This window comes from Festucalex cinctus, chromosome 13 (assembly GCF_051991245.1).
Source record: "Festucalex cinctus isolate MCC-2025b chromosome 13, RoL_Fcin_1.0, whole genome shotgun sequence".
Classification (NCBI taxonomy): domain Eukaryota; kingdom Metazoa; phylum Chordata; class Actinopteri; order Syngnathiformes; family Syngnathidae; genus Festucalex; species Festucalex cinctus.
In genome coordinates this window covers 11067318-11092563 of record NC_135423.1, presented here as the reverse complement: position 1 = coordinate 11092563, position 25246 = coordinate 11067318, and the positions used below count along the sequence as shown (strand labels likewise).

Below are 25246 nucleotides of genomic sequence, written 5' to 3'. Positions count from 1 at the left end.
GCTTCACACGGCCTCACCCTTACCCTCTCCCCGACCCATATCCTGTCCTCTACCCTTTAATTTCTTTACCCCTCTCTCTCTTTATATGTTTTCTCTCGATTCCTGTTGTCTCAAGTGATCGCTTTCTCACTAAAATATCACTTAATGCGGTTTGTTCCCGGTGGAAACTCTTGGTTAAAACAATGACTACTAACCATTTAGATCATTAGGTGTATCAATATCTTGATGATTGTGTTGTTTAATTAAATGCCACATTTTGATACCCAAAAAGATCATCAGTCTACTTTCATGGAAGATGACAGAAATTAGAGTGTATATAATAATGACAGTGACATGATGAAGTAATTGTCATTACATCTTTAATCAGGTGACCCATGGCAAATGATCAAATGACCAAAACTGGCCTAGTCAAATGCATCCAACTACTCTCGGTCTTGCAGAGTAAAGAATAGGTGGAGTTACTGCACAATAATAACAACATAGCACTTCTCCAACAGTTGAAGTCCAAACTAGGTCTTCATAGCTCCCAGGCTATTTGTCACACTTACATTGGTTAATAATTTTGTGACAATATTAGCCCACATAGGGAACTGACCATTTGTGTCAATTTGTGAATGAAATTGACAATATTTGGACATACTTGTTTTCCATTCAAGAGTGACAATATAAACCTTTTTCGAGTCCTTCGTCCCTTGATTTAACAAATTGGGGCGAGGGGTTATCCATTAGAGCCGACTGTCTGTTACATGGAAGTATTTTATTGCATAGCTTAAAAACACCCAATACGGTACAAAATTATATATTAAAAAAATAAAATACAATTTTTTCATAGCCTAAAAATGCCCACTACAGGATATAATTGTGGTAAATATTTATATATTTAATTCTTTTTAAGTTTTAAACTGTTTGACTGCTAACAATGCCGCCCCATATGTCCATGCGTTGCCATGAATGGCAACACTGCCACTGCCAACATGGCCGCCACATCGACGCGTGTTTTAGCTTGCTTGAGTCTACTTAAAATCTGTTTAATGTATTCCACGATGGATGGAGCGTAGTTTAACATTTAGCGGTTCGTAAGAGAGGAAGAAGAGCATGAAGCAGATGGTTGTCCTGTAAGATGGATGTGATGAGTAATCGATTGATGGTAAATTCTTGGTGACAGGACCGGTCCTGTCACGATGATGACTGACCCTGATGGACACGGCTGCGTCGCTGTCTTCACGTCTCACTCTCAGTATCCTGTTCACTCTCTCCCGTGCCCGTGCTTTTCTCCATCCCTTGGTGGAATGCGCCGGTGCGACGGGAGAGTTTTCTCCAAAGAGACGTGCCGTAATAATCTCTGCAGTGACAATGAATAGCATTGCCAGAGCGTTTTAGCCGTAGACCTACGCAAAGAAGTGGTGCTTAACCACTCGCTGAAATTGGATGCACTCAACTTATCCTAGTCAGGTAGGGGGGCAACGGCGACAGTCATTGTTGAAAATACACGTGGATATACTGTATATCTCTGTGTGTTTTTTGTGAGTGTGTCTGTGTGCTCGCGAGACGGTGCTGCTGAATAATACATCTTTGGCTCGTCAAAGCTGCGACTTCAAAGCTCAGCACACACTGAGAAATGGAGGCGAGTAAGCGACGGGGGAGTGCGAGGCAGGGCGGCGTCGAAGAGAGGTGGGAAGAGAGACAAAAACAAAGATGTACATAAGATGAACTGAGAAGAGAAGGTCAGCCAACAGGTGAAGGATGATTGAGGGTTGGCCGCTGTTGTCCTCTATTGACTTCAGACACCTTTTCTCTTTCTCTGAATTGTTCACCGGCTTGAGTCTCAACATCTTTGTCCCATATTGTTTGAACAATAGGCAACCGCTGACATTTTTGGTCTCAACCACTTAGCACTTTCGGCTGTAGGTACACTTGCACTTGTAATTTGTTCCAATACAGACATTCTATTGAAAGTTCAGGTTCACTGCCAGAAGACGTCATAATCTCAGCAATCTTGATGTTTACAGGAAGTTTTTGTGAATGCACAGACTGTGCTGTGAAATCAGTTACCGTATTTTCCGCACTATAAGGCGCACCTCATTATAAGGCGCGCCTTCAATGAATGACATATTTTACAAATTTTTCCATATATAAGGCGCTACAGTAGAGGCCGGGGTTACGTTCTGCATCCATTAGATGGTGCTGCGCTAAAGTGAATGTCAACAAAACAGTCAGATAGGTCAGTCAAACTTTATTAATAGATTACAAACCAGCTTTCTGACAACTCCATTCACTCCCAAAATGAATAAACAGCAGTTTTATTATTTTCTCTGAGCTAAAGTATTAGTATTAGCTTGCGATCCAAGATGGCGGGATCTTCTGCGCATGCTCGTCACCGATCGTGCAGGGTCACCGATAGCGTCTTGACAGCGAGACCTGTTAAGGCTCAGTATTGATCCATATATAAGGCGCACTGGATTATAAGGCGCATGGTCAGCTTTTGAAAAAATTGAAGGCTTTTAGGTGCACCTTATATTGCGGAAAATACGGTAATTTCCTCCTGCATAAATGTGACTGTGATTATATACAGCAGAAATTAGGGGTGGGACAGTAGAGGTAACCCTAGTGAAATATAAAATGAGTAGAAGATTTTGAATGTTAAGACTAGGACAAAAAAAAACTGTTGGTTGACATGATGATTATGAGAAAGGTAGATTCTGTATATTGTGTGTTCAGTAGAACAGGTGGCGAGGCAGTAAGGCTCAAAATTGAAAGGCAGGGTTCAAATTGTTTTACCATGGTGTAGATGGGAAGAGAAATGAAGTAGGAGTTATCTTAAAGAAAGTGAAAAGACGGTCAGATCGAGTGATGAGGCTGTAACTTGAAATCGAGTGTTATGTTTAATGTAATTAGTGGTTATGCCCTGTAGGTAGGATGTGAACTAGAAGAGAAAGAGAAATTCCAGGTGGAGCAATACAAAGTAGTTCTGAACATCCCAGCCGGGGAGCGACTGGATTAGTGCAGATTGTAATGAACATGTTGGTGAAGGAAACAGGGGTGATGAATAAGTGACGGGTCAATTTGGGATCCAGAAAAGGAACAAGGCAGATGGTTGTGCACTTGGTCAAAAGGATGGGAATGGCAGTAATGGAAAAACTTTCTTCCAGAAGAGGTCAAAGCGGATGTATCGAAGATAACTTGGTGGTGTGGAAGATAACGACGAAAAAGGCAGTGCAAAGAACCCTGTAGTAGATGCTAAGGAAGGAAGGAAGGAAGGAAGGAAGGAAGGAAGGAAGGAAGGAAGGAAGGAAGGAAGGCTGGCTCTCGGTGGGCAGGACGGCTTCCAGAAGACTGGACCGCTAGAGCCAAGGAGATCCGAGAGTCGGACAGGAGACTATCTTCTGGTAGGAAAGGGGTCAAAGGAGACTTGGTTATCAAACTAGAAAGAACAGGAGCGCATACATGGAAAGAGGTTCGCTAAGAAGAAGTGGGACATTGACAGGACTCATGAAAGGAAGCAAGAACACAACGAGATGCAACGTTGCGCAAAGGCAGAGGTGGCAAAGGCCAAAAAAGAGACATACCATCTCTTCATGCATTCCATGTTGGACAGTAAAGACTGTGAGTAAGTCTTTACAAGTCGGCCAGATGAAGAGCGGAGATTAAAGAGTGTGCACCAGGTTAGGGTTATTAGGAAATGACAGATATGTTTTAACTGTTGCAAGCAGTGTGCTGGAATAGTTGGAAAGGATCCTCTGAGGAGCTGAGGAAAATGAGAGAGAAGGAAGCGTAAAAGAGGCAGTTGTAGTGGACCAGGAACAAACGTTTAGTAAAGAATGGAAAGGATGGAAAATGGAAATGCGGTTGGTCCTGGTGGTATACCTGTGGAGTTATGGTAACTTCTAGGAGAAATGGCTGTGGAGTCTATGGCCATTGTTAAATAGAATTCTATACAGTGAGAAGATCCTTCCATCCATCCATTTTCTTGACCGCTTATTCCTCACAAGGGTCGCGGGGGGCACTGGAGCCTATCTCAGCTGGCTTTGGGCAGTAGGCGGGGTACACCAAGAACTGGTTGCCAGCCAATCGCAGGGCACACAGAGATGAACAACCATCCACACTCACAAGCACACCTGGGGACACAATCGGAGTGCCCAATTAACCTGCCATGCATGTCTTTGGAATGTGGGAGGAGACCCGAGTACCCAGAGAAGACCCACGCAGGCACGGGGAGAACATGCAAACTCCACCCAGGAAGGCCAGAGCGTGGACTCGAACCCGAGTCCTCAGAACTGGGAGGCGGACGTGCTAACCAGTCACCCACCGTGCCGCTCAGTGAGAAGATGGTGTGTTGGTGCTCATTTTCAAGAACATGGGTGGCGTGCAGAGTTGCAGGAACTATCGAGGAATCAAGTTGATTAAAACTTGAGTCCATCAAGATAATTCTAACTTCTTTCTTTCTTTCTCTTCTTATCGCCCTTGTCCATCCCTTCCCACAACCCAATCACCCACCCCTGTAACTCCTTCCCTCCAAAAAAATTCCACGGCTAGGTCCGGCACCATCAACTAATGATTTTCTTTTCCTCTCTTTTCTTCTTCTTCTGGTCAAATCTCTCTCTTTTTCCGTCTCTTTCTCTATCTCCTTGCCCTTGCCTTATTTCTTTTGGTCAGGCAATCCAAGGATTCGGCCGATGAAGAACATCACGGCTGTGGCAGGACGCAGCTCTTTTGTAAACTGCAGAGTGATCGGCTATCCGTATTACTCCATCAACTGGTACAAGGAGGGCCTTCTGCTCCCTGATAACCATCGTCAGGTGAAGTCAGCCGCATTCACCTCAGATTTCAAGACAAACTTTGGTTTCACAGCAAAGATGTTCAGTTTCCGGTCACAGTTCTGTTAGGTCTTGCGCATGACAAAGAGTAATTAAGAGATTAACGTCATATTTGTACTTGTACTTTGGTGGCTATGGTGGGCTTATCGCAAATCATTTTTTTACTACTATTACAGATTCTATCATGTTTTTTGGAAGCAGTGCAAGTTTTGCCTATTTGGCCCTGACTGTAACTATTATGTAACCCTTTGCAGGTGGTGTTTGAAAATGGCACTCTGAAGCTTACTGATGTCCAGAAGGGGATGGACGAGGGGGCGTACATCTGTAGTGTGCTCATACAACCTCAGTTGTTCATCAAGCAGACTGTGTATGTCACAGTCAAAGGTTAGTAATACTATTTCAATAAATTTCACTACTTCAGTGGTCACCTACCACACCATTTTCATTTTTCCCGATATGCTTCAAAATCCACCCCCTCCAATCGTAAAAACCTTTTTCTTTTTTCTTTTTTTTTTACGAATTTTGGGTCTTTCCGAATTTCTGGCATTTCCATTCAATATCTTTTTTCACAATTCTTGAAAATTTGAATAAAAACAGATGGATGCAATCTCATGATCTTTTCACCATGTTGCACATATGTATTATTATTTATTTTTTGATGAGTCAGGTTAAATCTTTCCATCAGAAACAATTGAGGAAGATAGAAAGCCAGAAAAATCAAATCAAACTCTATTTATCTATTTATTTATGGCAATTTTCATACATAAAAATGGAACTCAAAGTGTTGTACAATTATAACATCCAAAACAAAAACAGAACCTCCACTTAAAAATATCAATACTATCTGCGGATCTAATGTCCTCTTGAAGTCTATTCCATAGTTGTTGACCATATATTCAATTATAATTTATAATGAAAAAAAAAACACAACGCTACAGACTACACAGAAATAATATTGTCTTAAAGTCTTAAATAATAGGACCCTGATACAATATTTTTCATACTAAAAAACACATTGCAAAACTTGATGTTTCTTAGGGGGGGATGGCTGGATCGGATTAATGACATTTCCAGTCCTTTCATTGGGTAATAATATTTGAGTTCAAATGTTTTGAGCGTGTTCGTGATCGCTTGTATAACAAGGCATTAGCCTCAGGTAAGTATTCCATAGTTTGAGAACTCTCATAATTTTGAAACCCTACTTTTTATCCATCCATCCATCCATCCATTCATTTTCTTAACCACTTGCTCCTCACAAGGGTCACGGGAGTGCTGGAGCCGATCCCAGCCAGCTTCAGGCAGTAGGCGGGGTACACCCTGAAATGGTGCCAGCAGGGCACACTCACAAGCAGACCTAGGAATAATTCAGAGCGCCCAATTAACCTGCCATGCATGTCTTTGGAATGTGGGAGGAGAACGGAGCACCCCATCCAGGAAGGCCGAAGCCCGGACTCGATCTCATGTCCTCTGCACTAACCAGTCAGCCACCGTGCCGCCCCCTACTTTTCAGTAATGGAAAATTCATATGGTTGTAGCTCAAAAGAGCAAAGAGAACAATGATTAGTAAGAAGCAGTGTGTCTGTAAAGCAGAAAGGTTGTGAGTAAAGCAAGAAGAGAAGAAAGCGTGTAGGCATTGCCTCTAATAACCCCTGATTAAGGGGCGGAGAGGCCTAGTGTGCTCTCGCATCCACTCAGCAATTACATGGAGCCCGAGTGCTATTGAATAGGATTTGTGCAAGAGCGTGCAAAACACATGTGTACATGTGTGGCGGATGTGTTTGGATTCTACCTGTCACCTTGTGTGTTTATTCACTTTGCCCTCTGCAGCACCCGCATTGTTGTGTACGTATTGTGCGCCCTGTCTGGACGCTATCAGCCGTGTTGAAAAATAGCGGTGCCGCGTGTTTGCGTACGTGTGTTTGCAAAGTGCGGGCGTTTGAATGTGTGCTCGTCATGTCTCTGATTTAATTAGATGAATTTTAATGAGGTCCAGATTAAATCCCCCAGATGTCTTAGCCGTAACCCCCACCGCCGCCACCCTCCCCAACTCTGAATCACCTCCATCGGTCTCCATAGCAACACCATTCTCCCCCTGTGGATGGAGCCCTAATTAGAGCAGCTATTACGGGTTGGTTTTATCAGGGCAGGGCGGGTTGGAGTGGAGAGGTTGGCGGGGGGCACGGACGCAGTGGCTAGTGGGCGTAGATTGGCAGGTGCAAATGGTTTCGAAGCTTTCGGGTAGCCTGAAAACGGGTGTGGAGGCTTTGACATTAGTTAAGGTGAATTTATTAACTATGTTTTGTTCTTCTCTCTCTTTTTTTCATCTCTCTGGCTTCCCCGCTTCGTTCTCATGCCACCTCTACCCCACACACCCTGCGCACTGCTGACTCTCCACCTCGTGTCCTTTCAATGCCCTCACATCTCCAAATCGGCACGTCTCCCCATCACATCGTCTCGCTATACTCCATCCTTCACTTATTCATATCTGACTTTGAATCTCTGTCTTCACCTCTTACTCACCCTGCTCATTTAAACAACCATCAAACTGTTTGATTCTCTTCTTCCCTTTATTTCCATTACTCTGTTTGCCTGTCGTCTCCCACTCTCCTGCCCTGTATTTCACCCTGTTGCCTGTCCTTGCATTGTCTCAACGCCACTCTGTTTTCATCACACACTGCCATCACTATTACACGTCACGTCACTATTTCTCTTTCCTCCTTCTCGGCGCCTCTACTCCCCTCGCATTCATTCACTGTAATCCCGCCCAGTTCCTCCGCTGATCCAGCCATTTGACTTTCCGCCGACCTCCATCGGCAAGCTGATGTACATCGCTTGCGTGGTGGCGTCCGGAGACATGCCCATCCGCATCACGTGGCGCAAGGACGGCCAGGAGATTGTGCCTTCGTCGGGCATCACCATCGACACCAAGGAGTTCATGAGCTCCCTGCAGATCTCAAAGGTGTCACTGAAGCACAACGGCAACTACACCTGCATCGCCAGCAATGACGCTGCCACTGTGAGCACTGAGAGGCAGCTGACTGTCACAGGTGAGGAAGAAGTAGAAGCAATACATTATTGCCTTCTTTTACATGTATTTCATTCATAACTGTATGTTCCCGATAGTGCCTCCTCGTTTTGTGGTGCAACCCAACAACCAGGACGGAATCTACGGGAAGTCGGGTATTCTAAACTGCTCAGTTGATGGATACCCTCCTCCCAAGGTCATGTGGAAGCACGGCAAAAGTGCATTAGGTACAAAATCACGTGTTTAACTTTCCTGTTGAATTACTGCCCACATGAGACACACCTGCAACATTTCAGGAGGTTAAATACAATAACACTATCAAAAATATTGTCTTGTAAAGACAATTATGCTCACGCTTGACTGACAGGACAGAGAGACTTTAATTATTATTGTTGTATTTTGCTTTGTGCTTGTGCAAGTGTACCTGAATAATATATTGTCCTTTTCACCCTGGGTCTGTCTTAAGATAAAATAGGAAAATATTCATGAGAAGCAAACCACAACATTCAATATAATTTAAGAAAACGATCAATCTAGCAGTTTAAATTGTATTTTGGGGACCGTTTCCTTTCCACCCATTTTAAGGGTTTGACCTGGACCTTTCTCTAAATAAGTTCAATTTGTGCGCTGAAAAACCAATGCCATATTAATAGGAAAATGTAATTTCTGAAAAAAAATTAATAAATAAAATGTGTGAACGCTGAATGGAAAAATATGTAAATGTGGAATGATATTGATTGATATTTGAAGACATAGAATGATGTAAAATTATTTTTGAATTATATGATACTGTTGCATTTTTGTTAAAAAAAAAAAAAATGGAAATTTTGGAATACGGACATTTTCAGTATGTATAAAGTCATTCCCAAAGTGATTTGAATGCACTGAACATTGAGATATTTGAAAGAGAATGATGTGAATATTTTGTTGAATGTGCCTTTGGAAATGAAGGGGGAAGAGTTTGATGATGTGGAATTATGGGAAAACTGTAAACCTTTTAAATGAGAAAAGTAATACCCCACATGTTGAGATTTTCTGGATTATATTGAATTTGCAATGGTGAGAAATGTGCAAATAGAAGCATATCAAATAAGTGAGCTCAATAAAATCTAATAAAGTTAAATGGTTTGGAATAACTGTGAATATTAAAAATTAAACAACCATTGATATCACTCGAATTCCTAATTTCAAATTTTCACTAGTCAAATATCCTGCCCATACAACTCTTCCCATCTATTTCCAGACGGTTAAAGTGGCATTCTACTGATGGCTGGTCTAACCTATTGTATATCAATTTCTTCTGTATCTTCTGTATTTTGGCTCAGCGGGTATCGGTAACCCACAGCAGTACCACCCTGTGCCTCTGACGGGCCGAATCCAGATCATGAACAACGGCTCGCTGCTCATCCGCCACGTCCTGGAAGAGGATCGTGGCTTCTACCTATGTCAGGCCTCCAACGGGGTGGGCTCCGATATCAGCAAGAGCATGGCGCTCACTGTTAAGAGTGAGTATTTCATCTCTTGTGCCCTAATAGTATCATTACTTAGCCACAAAGGTACCCTTAGAAGACTACCGCAGCCCCTTGCCATAAGTCTCGACATTATAAATCTTTCCCACTGTTTTATATACAGTAAAGTCAAGTGTTACCTTACGACAGGGGTGGCCAAGTTCGGTCCTCAAGAGCCCCTATCCAACGCACGCAAACGCACACACGCAAACGCACGCACGCACGCACGCACGCAAACGCACGCACACATACACACAAAAAAAAAAAAAAAAAAAAAAAAGAGCAATGATGACAAGACGTTGAATCGGTAAGACTACCGAATGAACAATTCTGAGCTCTTTAAAAAATAAATAAATAAATAAATAAAAAAAAAAAAAAAAAAAAAAATAGAGCCCCTATCCAGCCTGTTTTCCATGTCTCCCTCCTTCAGCGCAGCTGAATCTAATAATCAGCTAATCAGCAAGCTTTGCAGAAGTCTGATAACGATCCTAATCATGAATCAGGTGTGTTAGTGGAGAGAAACATAAAAAACAAGCTGGATAGGGGCTCTCGACGACCGAACTTGGCCGCCCCTGCCTTACGAAGTACAAGTTTTTCAACTTCAAGCTGTTTATCGTAACTCTCATTTCAAGTTTACTATCACGCTAAACATAAAACAAAGTGAATTACATGTCGTGTATTTAAAACAACCACATAGCTTTGTTTTAGCTCAGTTTGGCTCAATGCTAATAATTAATATTGATGTTATTGCCGTTTAAGCAATGGCTATTTGAACATATGTACACAGATTGGATAACTTAACTACTCAACTTACTCAACTTCATAGTCAAAAAATAATAATAATAAACTTGTATCTCAAGGCAACATTGTACTTACAGTGTAACCAATTTATGGTTGAGTTTTTGTTGGAGTCTTTGTGGAGTTGTTGGAAGTCTATCTAACTGTCACTCACAAAACCTCATTCACGTGGTGAGAATATTTTTTTCCTATATTCTAATTTGGATTTATAAGGCAGCCTGTATATAGAAGACAAACAAGTTGGAGGAAGCCTGTGTAAGACGGCTAATTTAAATCTTGATGTCTGTGGGCACAAGTGCATATTGGATAGGTTGTGAGAATGTCGAGCAAGTGAGCAATTGATCCCCCGAACCCTCGGGATCTGTCTACAGACAATCAAAACCACTTTAAGCTTAATCATTATCTGCAATCAATCGGCGTTGCCTGCCCTCTCTGTCAGTAACTGCCCGCGTGATGAAAAAGCACGGATGACGCGTACGAGCCGGCATTATGAAGTGAACAAGAGAGCGATATTAGCTTCATGATGGCGGATGATGACCTTCATAACAAAAGAAATGTTAACGGATCATTCCTGGCACGTTTGACACTATCGCATGCTGACACAAGTGTACAAAGACTTTCACTATCAAGGGGTCACTACACCCCCCGCCTTCCTCTTGCTTTACTTGTGGTATTAGTGTTATTGATTGAACCGTTCCTCTCCTCTGCCTCCCTCAATTTTGTCTGTTTGGTTCAGTGGCGAGAGAGGGAAACGAGCCGAGGGTGAGATGAATAAGTGATGAAAACAAAACAGCAGAACCTTCCTCCTCGGGTCGATACTGTGTGTGCGGGAAGATTGAGTGCACCAGTGATTTTGTGTACAGAGGAAGGCAGAGAGTATCGCTTTTGCCTCTTCATTCACCTAGACCTCGATGTTAACTATCGGAGAATGAGAGAGGAGTTTTATTGACTTTAGCTCATTGACCATTGCTCTTCATCGCTGCAACTTGGCCACTCTCAACTCCACCTCTGCTCCTTCACCTCCTTTTAAACCCTGCTTATTATCCACTCACGTTTTATCCCGCCCTCCCTACTCCAGTCCCAGCCATGATCACAAGTCACCCCAACACCACCATGGCCAAAAAGGGTCACGTTAAGGAGCTGAACTGCACAGCCAGGGGAGAATGGCCCATCATCATTCGCTGGGAGAGAGGTGACACGGTCATTGACCCTGACCGCAATCCCCGCTACTCTATTACCACCAGCCCCAACGAGAAGACGGACGAGGTGTTGTCCACTCTCAAGGTAAGAAACACTTACGCCCTTGCAAAGCGCTCGGCTGATGAGAGCAGACAGCGGTGACTTTATGACTCTGACTTGACAAATTGTTGCACTTTGTTTCCACAAGTCAGGGTGCAAGTTGCAGCAACAACACACAGTCACCTTAAGTGTTTTCTTGAAGTCGGAGAATATATTTTCAAAAATAACTAGCATTTGCAATTCCCTACACGATTGCGTGTGCGTGCGTGCTGAGAGATGATGTTGCTGGGGTGATGTGCCAAAGAAAGAAACGAATTGCCAAATATAACTAATATTCTTCAAATACTATGAGTGTCCTCCCTAGAGGCTGTGAGCAGTATATGGACGACATCAAAACACTGATTGGGTGCTTTTTAAGTGTGAGGCTATGACATCTCCGCTTTCTACATTGCATCTAACTATAGCGAGCGCTAAATCGTGTTCGCTTTTAGCAGATTGCGGCACTGTTGGCGGCCGTGTAGCACCTCTATTACCAAGATTACGATCTTTTGCTTTGATCCCAAATAACGGGTGTGAAATTGTGTGTCCACTCACAACAGATTGTGTGCGCTGTTGGCAAGAGGTGTAGAAATGGTGGAGACAACCGTTTTTAAAAGAGGGTTTTGTACTTTATGTAGCGCTGTTGGTTTTCAACATGGACATTTTGGGAGAGCCCTGCAACTGCAAAGTTCAAGTAATGTAATTGAAAGTGTTAGTAGAAAAGGAAAACAATGTTGTTGACCATGTTGATAATTTTGGGGAAGCAAAACTTAGGACAGCATTTCTGGTCACACTGACTACATTTACATGCAGTCAATAAACCTTTCAAAATAAACACGTGCAAAAACAAAACAAATATGCTCTTATTCGGGTTTTCAAAAAACCCAAATAATGAGTTAATCCTTTTCTAACCCAAATTTTTCATCATATAAACGCAGATTGAGGTACCTCGATTGGCTTGTGTTCTGTAGATACTCTATTTGCAAGAAATCTTTTGAGTACAGAACGTACTTGTATACGTCTCACATGCACCCTTTTTACCCACTGGAAATAAAGATGCAGAGATAAACAAAAATGGCGAAAATTTTGACGCAGCGCGAAAATACACTTTTGGAGCTAGGAGGAAACTTCCTTATTAGTAAATGATATAAAAATACTGTCTTTTATCAATGATAGAAAATAAGCAGAATTGACATCTGCTTGCATCATTGCTCTGTCCATGTGACACGGTTTAGACGGGTCTCGATCAAATCACCATGTAGTGAGTTCCTCTGTCAAGTTACGCATTGTTTTATTGTCGCAAATATGGTAATAATTAATATAATATGGCCATAATTAATCGTAGAACGGTACGCCACCAAGCAATTCTAATTTTGGATCAGCACCTTTGAAGAAGCCCACCTCCTATGAATGGCCAAATATTGTCATTTTGTCCTTCACTACAGAAAATGATTGTCAAATTCTGTATCTTACAAAATAACAAAATAATGTTAACAATTTAAAAAAAATAACCCTTATTTCTGGGGGGAAAAAAAACGTACTTGATTTCATTGTTGTTTGGTCCACCTGCATCAACCCTCTATATGGTTTCATGGAAATTGATGAAGCCAATTTTGCATAATCCTGCTCACTAACAAGTGAGCAGTGGTGAGAAAACAGGGATATGCAAAGGTTTGTAACTTTTTTTTCTGTCTGCAAAACGAGAGCAATGCAATCAATATTGATATTGATGCTGAGGTGTACATTGCAGCTCTTTTCTAGACAAAAAAAATTAGCTTTGCGATAGCACTGGAGAATAGCCCCACTCATTAGCTCCTTAACTCATTCAATCCCAGCCATTTTCACAGTTTTACAGAATTTTGACTGATTTTGCAAGGCCCATAGGATATTGCGTTCAATTGCTATAAAAGCATGCAACCTATCAAAAGAAAGATTAAAGTCTCTTCTTTCATCAGGAAAAAAAGTATGTTTCTATCAGTTACCGTTTTGCAGCAATTAGCATTAGAAGAGAGCTAAGTTTCATTAGTTTTCACAAATCTATTTAAAATTGTAAGTAATTTAGCATTTTTTCTAGATGGCCCTGGTTGATCTCCTTTGCTCTGCTGCCACCTGCTGGCCCTTTGTGTAATAACTACCATTTCTGCAACCGTTCGTTGCAGTTGAGAGGCTGCATCAAAGCCTTCTGTATACTTTAGCATAAAAAAATAAAACAAAAAAACGTATAAATACGTCTTTGGGACACTTAAAACATTATAAAAAAGTATTTACACGTTATTGGGAGCAAATCGGTTAAAGATAGATGATAACTGGCTTTCTAATATATCTACGTGTCTACTTGTAGCTAAAACCAGCTGAGCGGGAGGACTCAGTCTTCTTCTCCTGTCACGCCATCAACTCGTACGGCGAAGGACGAGGCCTCATTCAGCTCACTGTGCAAGGTACTCGTACTCGTCTTTACACAGCTGAAAATCAATATCACCACTTGTTCCATTCACACTGCTTAATCCTCAGAGCCCCCAGACCCTCCAGAGCTGGAGGTGCGGGAAGTGAAAGATCGCAGTATGAATCTGAGATGGACGCAGAGGTTTGACGGCAACAGCGTCATCACCTCTTATGACATCGAATATAAGAACAAGACAGGTATGTGCAACAACCGCGGACAAAGACTATCAGTTGATTCTGAGGATTGAAAGGAAACTTTGTCACATTATTGACAGATACCTGGGAGCTGAAGCATGCCACTCGAAACATTTCCCCCACCAACAATCAGGCCAACATTGTGGACCTCCACCCGGCCTCTGTCTACAGTATCCGCATGTACTCCTACAACGCCATCGGCAAGAGCGAGGCCAGTAAGGAGCTCACCATCAGCACAGAGGAAGCTCGTAAGTACATCACCACACGTGAGAAAAGATACAATTTGGGTTTGGCTAGGTGACAAATGGTAAACTGTCCAATTTTGCAGAGCCTGATGGTCCCCCCATGGACGTGATCCTGCTGCCGGTGACCTCTCAGAGTATCAGGGTTACTTGGAAGGTAATGAATTCTTTTTACTGCAGAGGTGGCAAAAATACTCACACTGTACTTCAGAAAAAGTACGGATACTCGTGTAATAAAAAAAAAAAAAAAAGATAAAATGAATAAAAACAGTACAGAGTCTGACATTAATTTGTGCTATTCTTCATTAGATAAGGGGTTGCACATCATTTTTTTTCAATAGTCACTCAACTTGATCTTGAATTGTAGAAAGACTGTGAATGTTTGAGAAATGAGAAAAGTAATAGCCCACGAAGTGTGATTTTTTTTTTTAACGTGTTGGAGTTGGAATGATTTGAATCGATTGGGAAATGTAGATCTATTTGAAGAACGAACACCGGGAGACTAAGAAAACGTAAATTTAACTCTTTTACTGCCACACGTTATCAAAAAAAAACTTTAATATGACAAAGGCTTTGATTATTTACGTCATCCTTGAAAATGTTCTGTTTCATCAGATTTCGTCATGTTTCATTGTAAATTGATACACATTGAGCCCATTGAAAAGAGATACAATGCTGCCATCTGCTGGCCATAGGTAGTGTGTGTTTTTGATTCCACAACTCATTGACCAGGAAGCGCGCGTTGCACTTAGACGGTGAACTGCCCACTGATACAAAAAAAAAAACTAAAAAAAAAAAAAACTAAAAAAAAAAAAAACTAAAAAAAAACAAAACTAAAAAAAAAAAAACTAAAAAAAAAAAAAACGTAGTTGACATCATTTAACGTTTATGGCGGCATACATCGTGATTTTACTAATCGTTATTAAACGTTTTTGGCGGTCAAAGAGTTAACATACTGCTCGCGGAGGTCCACGTTCAAATTATTATTGTTGCTGATTTGTATTGGTCCCCAAGATTTCAATCAATCAATCAATCAATCAATCAATCAATCAACCAACCAACCAAAATGTCAGCCGAAGTTAACTTGGTCTTTTTATGTTTGTCTTTTGTGGATGTTCTTACTGTTTTGAAAGTATGTTGAGGATGATCTCGTTCCATCCCGCAGGCTCCCAGGAAGGAGCTGCAAAACGGAGTGATCCGAGGTTACCAGATTGGCTACAGAGAGAACGGCCCAGGCAGCAACGGCCAATACAGCATTGTGGAGATGAAGGCCACGGGAGACAGCGAGGTGTACACGTTGGACAACCTCAAGAAGTTTGCCCAGTACGGCGTGGTGGTTCAGGCCTTCAACAGAGCTGGCACCGGGCCCTCCAGCTCCGAGATCAATGCTACTACACTTGAAGATGGTAAGGAGCAGTCATTATATAGTCAGTGGCCACAACAATACGCACGCATAAACCTACCGTGTCAAAAAAAATGTCTAATGTTATAACTATTCCCGTTTTGTAGTGTAGTTAGTTCAACTTATTGAGCTGCATAAGAGGCAAAACACCTCTCAGTATCATACAATGCATTTCTGCGCCATGGCAAACGACAATAAAAAAAAAAAAAAGGAACTGTTTTTTTTTTTTTTTTTTTCAAGTGTAAAAATGGGCCACTTTAGTGACCAGCTGCCGTAATTGAGGCTTTTCAAACAGCACGGCGCCGCGTGAGCAAGTGGAAGAGCAAACTGTCACCCATTCGCCAGCTTTGATTCACAGTTACTGCACGTTCTGTGTCGCTTTCTCGCCGCCTGAACTGTGTCACGTTGCACCATCATTTTTATTATTTTTTTTTTCCACTCGAAAACCACCGCCTTCGCTTTATTCTAACAAGAATGAATGCTGTAATCCAAAGGAGTGTGGTGATAAAGAGCTTGGTGATTAGATGGAAATAAACAACTACAACTGATCTTATTGATGTTTTTTTTCCTCAACTTTTTTCTTTAACAAGGCCAAATGTTTGCTCATTTCATATATTATAATGTGCCAGCTACTCTTTAGCAAACGGATTCCCTTTTGTTTGCTGATCAGACAAATATGTGTTACTGAAAAACTGTTGTCTAACTGATCAATAATGGAGATGTTTCAATACAATAGTTATAATAGAACAAATAATACAGTTTGAGTGGGCTTCTTTTTTTCTTAACTGACCATTATTTTTTCCTGACTCAAATTAAGGTGGTACCATTTGGATCAATCAACATCTCCCAAACATATGGGAAAATGTGTTATGTCCGATGAAGCCAAGGTCAATTTTTTGGCCATAATTTCAAAAGATATGTTTAATACATTAATAAGTTAATAACACTGCTCATCACCAAAAGAATACCATACCTGCAATCAAGCATGGTGGTGTCAGCATCATATTTGGGACTGTTTTTCTTCAACTGGAACTGTCAGTGTTAGCCCAAAACCTGCTAGAAAAGCAAAAACATGTCAGGAAAAGCCTACTAGACCATCTGAATTTGATTATAATTTCAGTTGTTTAGTTTCATTTCTTTTTTTTCGGTTGATTGTACAGATCATAAATCACATTAACAGTGTAAATAGTTTGGTCCCTGTTTTCATTTGTATATGTTTTTGATACTACACAAACCTTTCATTTGAGCAGGGGTGTGTATACTTTTTATATCCACTGTGCTTGCCACCCGACATATTGGCAGTAGGAAAGCTCTTCACTTCCAGCACATGACTTCCAACTGTTTCTGATTTATAACCATTCTATTGCCGTCATGAAATCAGGTGGAGAGGGCCACCTCCTAATTTTAGAGGAAGTGGGAAGCAAATGATAAGCACGCTTTTCCCCTACTACACAAAAGATGTTTTTGTTAAAATACCATTCATAGTGTGTTGCTTATTGTCTTCAAAACGTTTTTTTTTTTTTTTTTCCCAGAACAGGCTTCGCACAATCTCTCCCCATGCAAACAGACCTAGACCCATTTATGCACACACACAGAGAACAGTTGGCTGAGCCTCATTGGTCCAGAGCAGGCAGTGCCCTCCAGCGCTTCCCCGTGGCTGTCGCCGTGGCGACAGTGATATTGACGGCCATTATGATAATAGTGATAACAACAAGCATACTAAAAATAATTATAATTAGCTTGTCTGTCCGTCCGTCTCTCCCGCAGCCTGCTTCCTGCTGCAATTATCCGCAGCTGAGCGCTTTGTTTCCCTGCACTTCTTTTCATCTTTTTCTGCCCTTCCTCTGCTTTTAACTCTCTTCCTCACTTCCTCCTTTCTTCCTCCACCCTCCCCTCCTCCTCGCAGTCCAAAAATGCCTTACGTTTTGTTGTTTGTCCCCCCCGTTTTGGTTGTCTTATTAATGATCCAACAAATAAACGCGGATATGTTTGACTCTTCCTCGCCACCTTATCCTTCGTTTATCCAGTGGCAGTAATGTAATGTTAGTCGGCCCTCACCTTTTCTCCCCTGGATTAATCGCATGTCCTCATTTCTACCTGCAAAGTGAGAAGCGACGCATCCTAATTATTTACACTTGTAGCCCAAAGGTCTTTTCATGCAAGGCCCAGTTTCTTCCTCGCTTCCTCCGTCCTCCTCCCCACCTCCGCCCTCCACGCCAGCTGCCCAGAATAACGGCCCTGGCGGACTTGGCCCAATCTCGTGTCTTTCAGTCGGTTCTCTTCCTCTCTTCCTGCTCCTCCCAACCCCCTGCACAAGTTGACTTCTGTTCGGCGACGACACTGCGTGTTATTCAAAGCCGGAAAAGTCAATGCTTCAGAGGCGACACCTGGATGAGTGAGAACAGGGCGAGGCTTGTGCAGAGAGGGACGCGCCGATACATTTTGCAAGGCCGTTGAATCGCTACTGGGTTGCAGCGGAAACGCCCATTAGGGCTTCGCTAATTAACCTTCAATGGGCAACGCGTTATTTATTGTCAAACTTTGGCTAAGCATTCCTTTCAGTTTTCATCAATATTATATACACTACTATACTGTATTAAGATAGTGTTGTCAAAGTTAAATTGTTAACTAATGGAGTAATCACAAAAAATTATTGCATTAATCGTGTATTAATGCAGATTAATCCCACTATTAATTTTGACCGCAAATGATCCTTTATCTGACAGTGGATGGTTACGTTAAACGTAACATAGGTTGTGTTTGAGCAATAAACATAACTACAGTAAAGCATTTAATAAATGTTTGCATATAATATTAAGAATATTTGTAACTATTGGGGTCATTTTTTTTTCTATTTCAAATTATGCAAGAAGACGTCTTCATAACAAATGTTGAAAGAAGTAACACATAACACGTTCTCTTTAAATTTGGCAGGCAAAAAAATGTTGATTAAAAAGCCTTTTTAATCAAGCGATTAATCGTGATTAATCAAAATTCTAAGATGTGATTAATCTGATTAAAAAATCGTTTGACAGCTCTAATATATATATATATATATATATATATATATATATATATATATATATATATATATATATATATATATATATATATATATATATATATATATATATATACATATATATAACATCCATCCATTTTCTTAACCGCTTGCTCCTCACAAGGGTCGTGGGGGGTGCTGGAGCCTATCCCAGCTGGCTTCTGGCAGTAGACAGGTTACACCCTGAACTGGTTGCCAGCCACTCGCAGGGCACACATAGACGAACAACCATCCACATACAAGCACACCTAGGGGACAATTCGGAGCGCCCACTTAACCAGCCATGCATGTCTTTGGAATGTGGGAGGAGACCCGAGTGCCCGGAAAAGACCCACACATGCACGGGGGAGAACATGCAAACTCAGCCAGGAAGGTCGGAGCCTGGACTCGATCTTGCGTCCTCAGTACTGGGAGGCGGACGTGCTAACCACTCAATCACCGTGCCGCCCTTATATAAATATTTATATATTTATTAATGAAATTTCTGTGCCTCATACAACATATTCTAAAAAACATTGTTGACTTGACTTTGACTTAAATGTTAGCATTAGAATGGCGTCACCATTACACAGGCTATTTTTAATTATAGAATTTGAAATTCAACTTAAGAAGCATGATTTTACTCAATGTGTCCAATGTGTTCTCAGTCCCCAGCCAACCTCCTCAGAATGTGCGCGCCATCTCTGTCACCTCGGATGAGGCCGTCATCTCTTGGGCCGAACCCCCCAGGATGACCCTGCACGGTGTTCTGAAGGGCTACCGTGTCATCTTCTGGGCCGTCTTTCCCGACGGAGGTGTGTTGGCTGCTTCTGCTTATTAAACCACTCCGATTTGAACTGTTTAAGCCAGTGCAAGGAAGTGTTTCTTTAGTTGGGATAGCTAGTTGCGCTGGATTAGAATTGCTCAACTTGGAATTGCAAATCATGCGGTTAGGACACTGATTGCCATCACTCACTTCATCTCTATATTTATTGAGCACTTTGTTTTCTTAAAATGGAGCCCAGATGCAGCAGATGCAATGAAAACAGCAGAGGCCCCAGAATTGAACCTTGTGGAACACCATGCATTTCGTTATACATGTGAATTCATACTGCACATATGATTGAGACCATTTTCATTTTTTGCTCATCATAGTTAGTATAACGGGTTACAATAATAAAGAAATCACTCAAAGTACCATCACAACAGTCACAAGTCGACTACTGAGTGCACCAAATTCCTTGCAGCACGAGGCCAAGCAATGTAGCTGTTTCTCATCACAAATCATTTGAGTCAGGTGTGTGACTTGAACTATGTCGAACCCCTGAGACTGACTCACCGTACCCATGGGGTTCGATCGACCCCAGGTTAAGAACCACCACGTTAGTACTTTTAATATATAAAATCTCATTTAACTCATTGACTGCCAGCCATTTTCACTGAAGCAACCCCCTTCTCTCCCAGATGTTTGACTGGATTTTGATATTGCAAGGCCCACAGAATATTGTGTTCTATTGCTATAAAAGCATGGAACCTACCAAAAGAAAGATTAGAGTCTCATCTTTGATCAGGAAAAGAAGTATATTTCTATCTGTTTCCATTTTGCAGCAATTAGCATTAGAAGATAGTTTCATCATTTTTCACAAGTCTGTTTAAAACTGTGGGGAAAACAGCCTCGTTGCAACATGGCCATGGTTGATCTCCTTATACTCTGTTGCCACCTGGTGGCCGTTTTTCTAAGAACTACCATTGCCATTACCATTCTCTTCAGTTCAGTTCTAGCATTAAACATAAAAAAAACACGTATAAATATGTCTTTGGGACACTGGTAAAATAAAAAAATAAAAAACATATTTATACGTTTTTGGGAGCAAATGAGTTAAAAGGGATGTCAACCTCCCAATTGTTTTTGACAAAAATATGCTCTATGCAACCCCACTGGTCTAAATATGGTTTTCTGGTTAATATTAGTGGAATATGAGTGAAGCAGCAAAATCCAGCCGTTTTGCTCAATATCAGAAGGCGGCCATTTTTCCACTTGCTGTCGATAGACGATGACATAAATTTTGCTCATAGTACAGGCAACAGCCAATCACAGCTCACCTGTTTTCTGAAGCTGAGCTGTGATTGTTTGTTACCTAAGATCTGAGCAGCATTGATGCCACCTAAAGTTGATAGCTAGTAGCAAAATGGCCGCCCCTTGAGATGGATAAAAATGGCTGGATTTTGCTTCATAACTCTTATTCCACAAATGTAATATTAATCAGAATGTCATGTTTAGACTAGTGAGGTCACATATGACATCAAGGTCACTTTAGTACATTGAAAAAGAATTGTGATCAAAAACCTTTCTTTCTGACGCAGATTATTCGGATTATGTGTCAAACTTTTGCAGTATAGCGCCAACTACTGCTGATAAGTATTTACTCAATGTCAGATTTATTTTTTTGCCTTAAGTATCGGTGGCTGGTATCAGCAGTCTCCACGAGTACCCAATACCCTAAAATAAGATTACGGCCATTCCCAAGGTTCATTATTTGCAGGGAATAATTTTCATACCAATTAAGTGACATTTGTATCATTTTCCATCATTTTGGCTCTGATTTCTTGTTGGGAATCGATGCCTAAGTAAGTATGTGCTGTGCTCCTCAGAATGGGGTGAAATGCAGAACATCACCACGATCAAGGAGCAGGTGGAACTCCGGGGCCTGGAGAAGTTCACCAACTACAGCATCCAGGTGCTGGCCTACACTCAGGCTGGCGATGGCGTGCGCAGCAACGTGTTGTACATCCAGACCCGTGAAGACTGTGAGTCCGCTCTTAATGTATTTTATCTTCACACGCACGCGGATAAAGCAATTTTTATCCAAGGGGTTTAAGACGTTTCAGCTGCGGTGTGGGAGGCGCATTCGTGCGGGGGGGTAGAGGCTCTTTGTAAGGCTGAGGTAGCTGATTAAAACCTCTTTGTGCTCTGATGTGCCATTACCAGTGCTAATGAGAATTAAGAAGCCAAAAAGCGTGTGTGGTTGCGTGTACGTGCGAGTGTGTGATGAGCCTAAGGGTGTGGATCTGTGCATGTAAAGCCGTTGGAGGGAGGGGGTTGTTCCGTGTGCGTGTTTGCATGAGCGTATTCCCCAGCTTTGGTGTGCACGTGTGAGTGTGTGCTAGCTAGTGTGAGAAAAGGCGCTATTGTTTGTGGGCAAGTCTCGCCCGACACCCTGTACAAGAGAGAGATTAATTCTTTATAGCTTAGAGAGAATTAATTTTGTGCTTACACTGGTGGGTTGTGGATTACATCCGGATCCGCCTCTCCGCTCTCTCCCCGAGGCCCCGACAAGAGAGGAGGCAGACAGGGGTAGAAGAGATTTTTAAGAAGTGTCATTTCAGAAAAAAAAGGCCTTTCTTCTCCCTTCCCATCGCCTCGTTTTTCGTGTTTGTGAGCCTCACTGCAGTTGCTCTTCAAATGTGTGCCCGTGTGAGTGTGTGTTTATCACATCGAGGCTGAGCGGCTCTTTTTTCGCGCTGATGTGGGCCGACACTGTGTCCAGGGGCAACCTCTTCACATACGTTCAACATTATCTTTCTGATCCCTTTTGCCCTCAGTGCTCTGCGCGGCATATGGGAAAGTGTTTACAGTGGAGTTGTGCAAACAGAGCAATTGTCAGGCCGCTTCACCCCGCCGTGAAAGCGGAGATGACAATGATTCACGACCGCCTTCTGCGGGCGTCCCTTTGAATGCGCATATGTGTGTTACTATTTACATGGGCGTGCTTTGGGTGCTTTATGGTCATCTTTGAGCCCTCACATCCATTTTAACAATTAGCTTACACCTTCATCTAGTCAATAGAATACAATACCAAATGTCAACTCACTTTAATGTCTTAGGTTAGGGGTCACCACTCCCCAAGTACCACAGAGATTCTAAAAGTTCTAAAACTTCACCTCTGGGGGAGGTGTTCCGGGCATGTCCCACCAGCGGGAGGCCCCGGGGACGACCCAGGACACGCCTTGGGATAGCGCCGGTGGAGCTGGTTGAAGTGGCTGGGGAGAGGGAGGTCTGGGTTTCCCTCCTAAAGCTGCTGCCCCAGCGACCCGACCTCGGATAAGCGATAGAAGATGGATGGATGGATGGATGGATGGATGGATGGATGATCACTGCCTTGGTATAATGAGTACTAGCACTAACACATTCACTGCCAGCCCAGCAAAAATGCATTGCATCATTTGACGTCTTTTTCCGTCAAAGGCAGTGAATGAGTTAAATACTAATAATAACTAGGGATGGGCAAGTACTGATGCCACTTATTGCATTTAATGTTAAGAAGAGGACGTTGTCAAATTTTTTTTTGATCCACTGCACTGCACTCATCCTCCTATTTTTCTAATCAGTTAATTACTTGCATAATTTAAAGTGGAAAAAAAATGACCCCAATAGTTTGACCTGAACAAATATTCTGAATGTCACAGGCAAACATTTATTAAATGCTTCACTTTAATGCATGTTACGTTTATTGTTCAAACACAACCTGTGCTACCTTTAACATATCCGCTGTCAAGCTAAAGGATCATCTGCAGTCAAAATTAATAGTGCGATTAATCTGCGTTAATACATGATTAATGCGATATTTTTTTGTGGTTAATTAATTAGTTAACACTTTAACTTTGACAGCACTAATGTTAATACAAAATACTTTTTTTTTAATGAATCGATGGAATGATCAGTTTGAAAAATATTCAATAGTGACATCTCTAGCTCTCAGTTTAAAAAAAAATGCTTGTCTAAGACCATATTTCCTCAAATAGTGAACTCTAATCTAATAGACAACTTCTTCTAATTTAATGGCCGTGTGCATGTTAAGTAAGTCAAAAGCACTAGAATATTACTAAAAAAAATTGTAATGTAAGGCCTCTCCTATTTAATGCCTGGCAATCTCTACAACTGAGTAAACACATGATTTTGGATAATACAAATATATCAAAATCATTTATGTTAAATGTATTAAACTGTCCATGTTGGTATTCGTATTTGTATTATTATTCACTTGTTCTGTCTATGGTGCAGACCCCGGCCCCCCAGCTGGCATCAAAGCTGTGCCCTCCTCCGCCAGCAGTGTTGTGGTATCCTGGTTACCTCCTCATAAACCAAATGGAATCATCCGCAAGTACACCATCTACTGCTTGAACCCCGGATCGGGCCAACCGGTGAGTTCAAAGGGGTGCACGCGCTTATTTGGAAGTGAACAAAAGAGATCGTGGACATGAGATATGCTTGGAGGCTTTATTTCTGTGTGTAATACATACCATGCCAAGATAAAGGTGAAATCGATTCGATTCAAATGTGCATGGATCGTGTGTGCACTCGCGCACTTTTTTGCTGCAGTCTCAGCACGAGCCGTGTGTGTGAAATGAGCTCCACTCGTACCGCAGTGTGTGCGCGTGCGAGCTCACCCTCCCGCCTTATTTGCATATCTGCGTCTCATCACGTTGCCACGACAACCTCATCTGTTCATCAAGGCGGCGCGGAAAAGCACATACGCACTCTCACACATGCGACAGACTCACTCACTCTATCTATCTATCTATCTATCTATCTATCTATCTATCTATCTATCTATCTATCTATCTATCTATCTATCTATCTATCTATCTATCTATCTATCTATCTATCTATCTATCCATCTATCCATCCATTCATGCGTCCATCTGAAGCCCCCATGCAGAGTTCAGGATGATTACTATGTAAATGAGTGCGACTGGAGAGGAGGAAGGAAGGAAGGAGGGATGGGAGGGGGGTTTGCATACACGCCGAGCAGGGAGTACTTTTGTTCTTCTTTTCATTATCTGGCTCTATTGTTCCCTAGATCGCCACTATCTCCACGCCTAAGGAATATTTTAATATCCGTTTCAGCAACGCGCGTTCGCACGCGCCCCACAATCCGACCCCTCAGCTCCCCCACTGCCGTTTTTGACAGGTACAGTTTCCATCTTGAAATGCATCCATTCATGACTCCCTCTGCTGCACATCCTTTCCAATCCATCCACCTGTGAGTATGGAGACAAATGCACAGAAAGGAGAGTCATTGAGGTAAAAGTGAGTCAGCAAGAGGTTATAAAGCATGGGGGGGGTTACTGTACAGACAAATGGATGCAAGCAGAGGCTGAAAAGGCCGAGAAGGGATGGCAGAGAGGAGTGGTTGACGAACTCAGACTGAGGAATAGAATCATGCCAGTGTAGGTTCTGATACTCATACATGTGAACATCATGAATAAAAATAAGCCAGCAGGCACAATTTTTTTGACCACCTCCAAAACAACTGGACCGCCGAAAACATAAATTAGTGCCAAACTGTTGGGTGTGGTGACATTTAGATGATTGCAGCAGCAAATGACTACAAATTATACAAAATGGCACTACTGAGTCTGACTTCATTAACAGAATGATAAGATTCACACATTTTTGTACCATGATTATTTCATTACAACTCCCTTTGCTGGTGCGACT

General features: G+C 42.0%; 1 protein-coding gene across 4 annotated transcripts in view; it reads left to right on the top strand.

Annotated features, from left to right (window-relative positions):
* Window positions 1-25246, top strand: part of dscaml1 (Down syndrome cell adhesion molecule like 1) — a 123722-nt gene that overhangs the window by 81710 nt on the left and 16766 nt on the right. For 2 of the 4 annotated variants that reach the window (XM_077540948.1, XM_077540947.1), the window contains exons 8-21: window positions 4654-4796; window positions 5069-5198; window positions 7583-7861; window positions 7938-8066; window positions 9165-9344; window positions 11224-11429; window positions 13765-13861; window positions 13935-14063; window positions 14141-14308; window positions 14389-14459; window positions 15468-15708; window positions 19413-19559; window positions 21397-21552; window positions 23807-23946. In XM_077540948.1, the coding sequence (XP_077397074.1) occupies window positions 4654-4796; window positions 5069-5198; window positions 7583-7861; window positions 7938-8066; window positions 9165-9344; window positions 11224-11429; window positions 13765-13861; window positions 13935-14063; window positions 14141-14308; window positions 14389-14459; window positions 15468-15708; window positions 19413-19559; window positions 21397-21552; window positions 23807-23946 (2216 nt within the window). Of the gene's footprint in view, window positions 1-115; window positions 225-4653; window positions 4797-5068; window positions 5199-7582; window positions 7862-7937; window positions 8067-9164; window positions 9345-11223; window positions 11430-13764; window positions 13862-13934; window positions 14064-14140; window positions 14309-14388; window positions 14460-15467; window positions 15709-19412; window positions 19560-21396; window positions 21553-23806; window positions 23947-25246 lie in introns of those variants that run through there. The other 2 variants (XR_013287882.1, XM_077540949.1) reach the window with 2 other exon arrangements.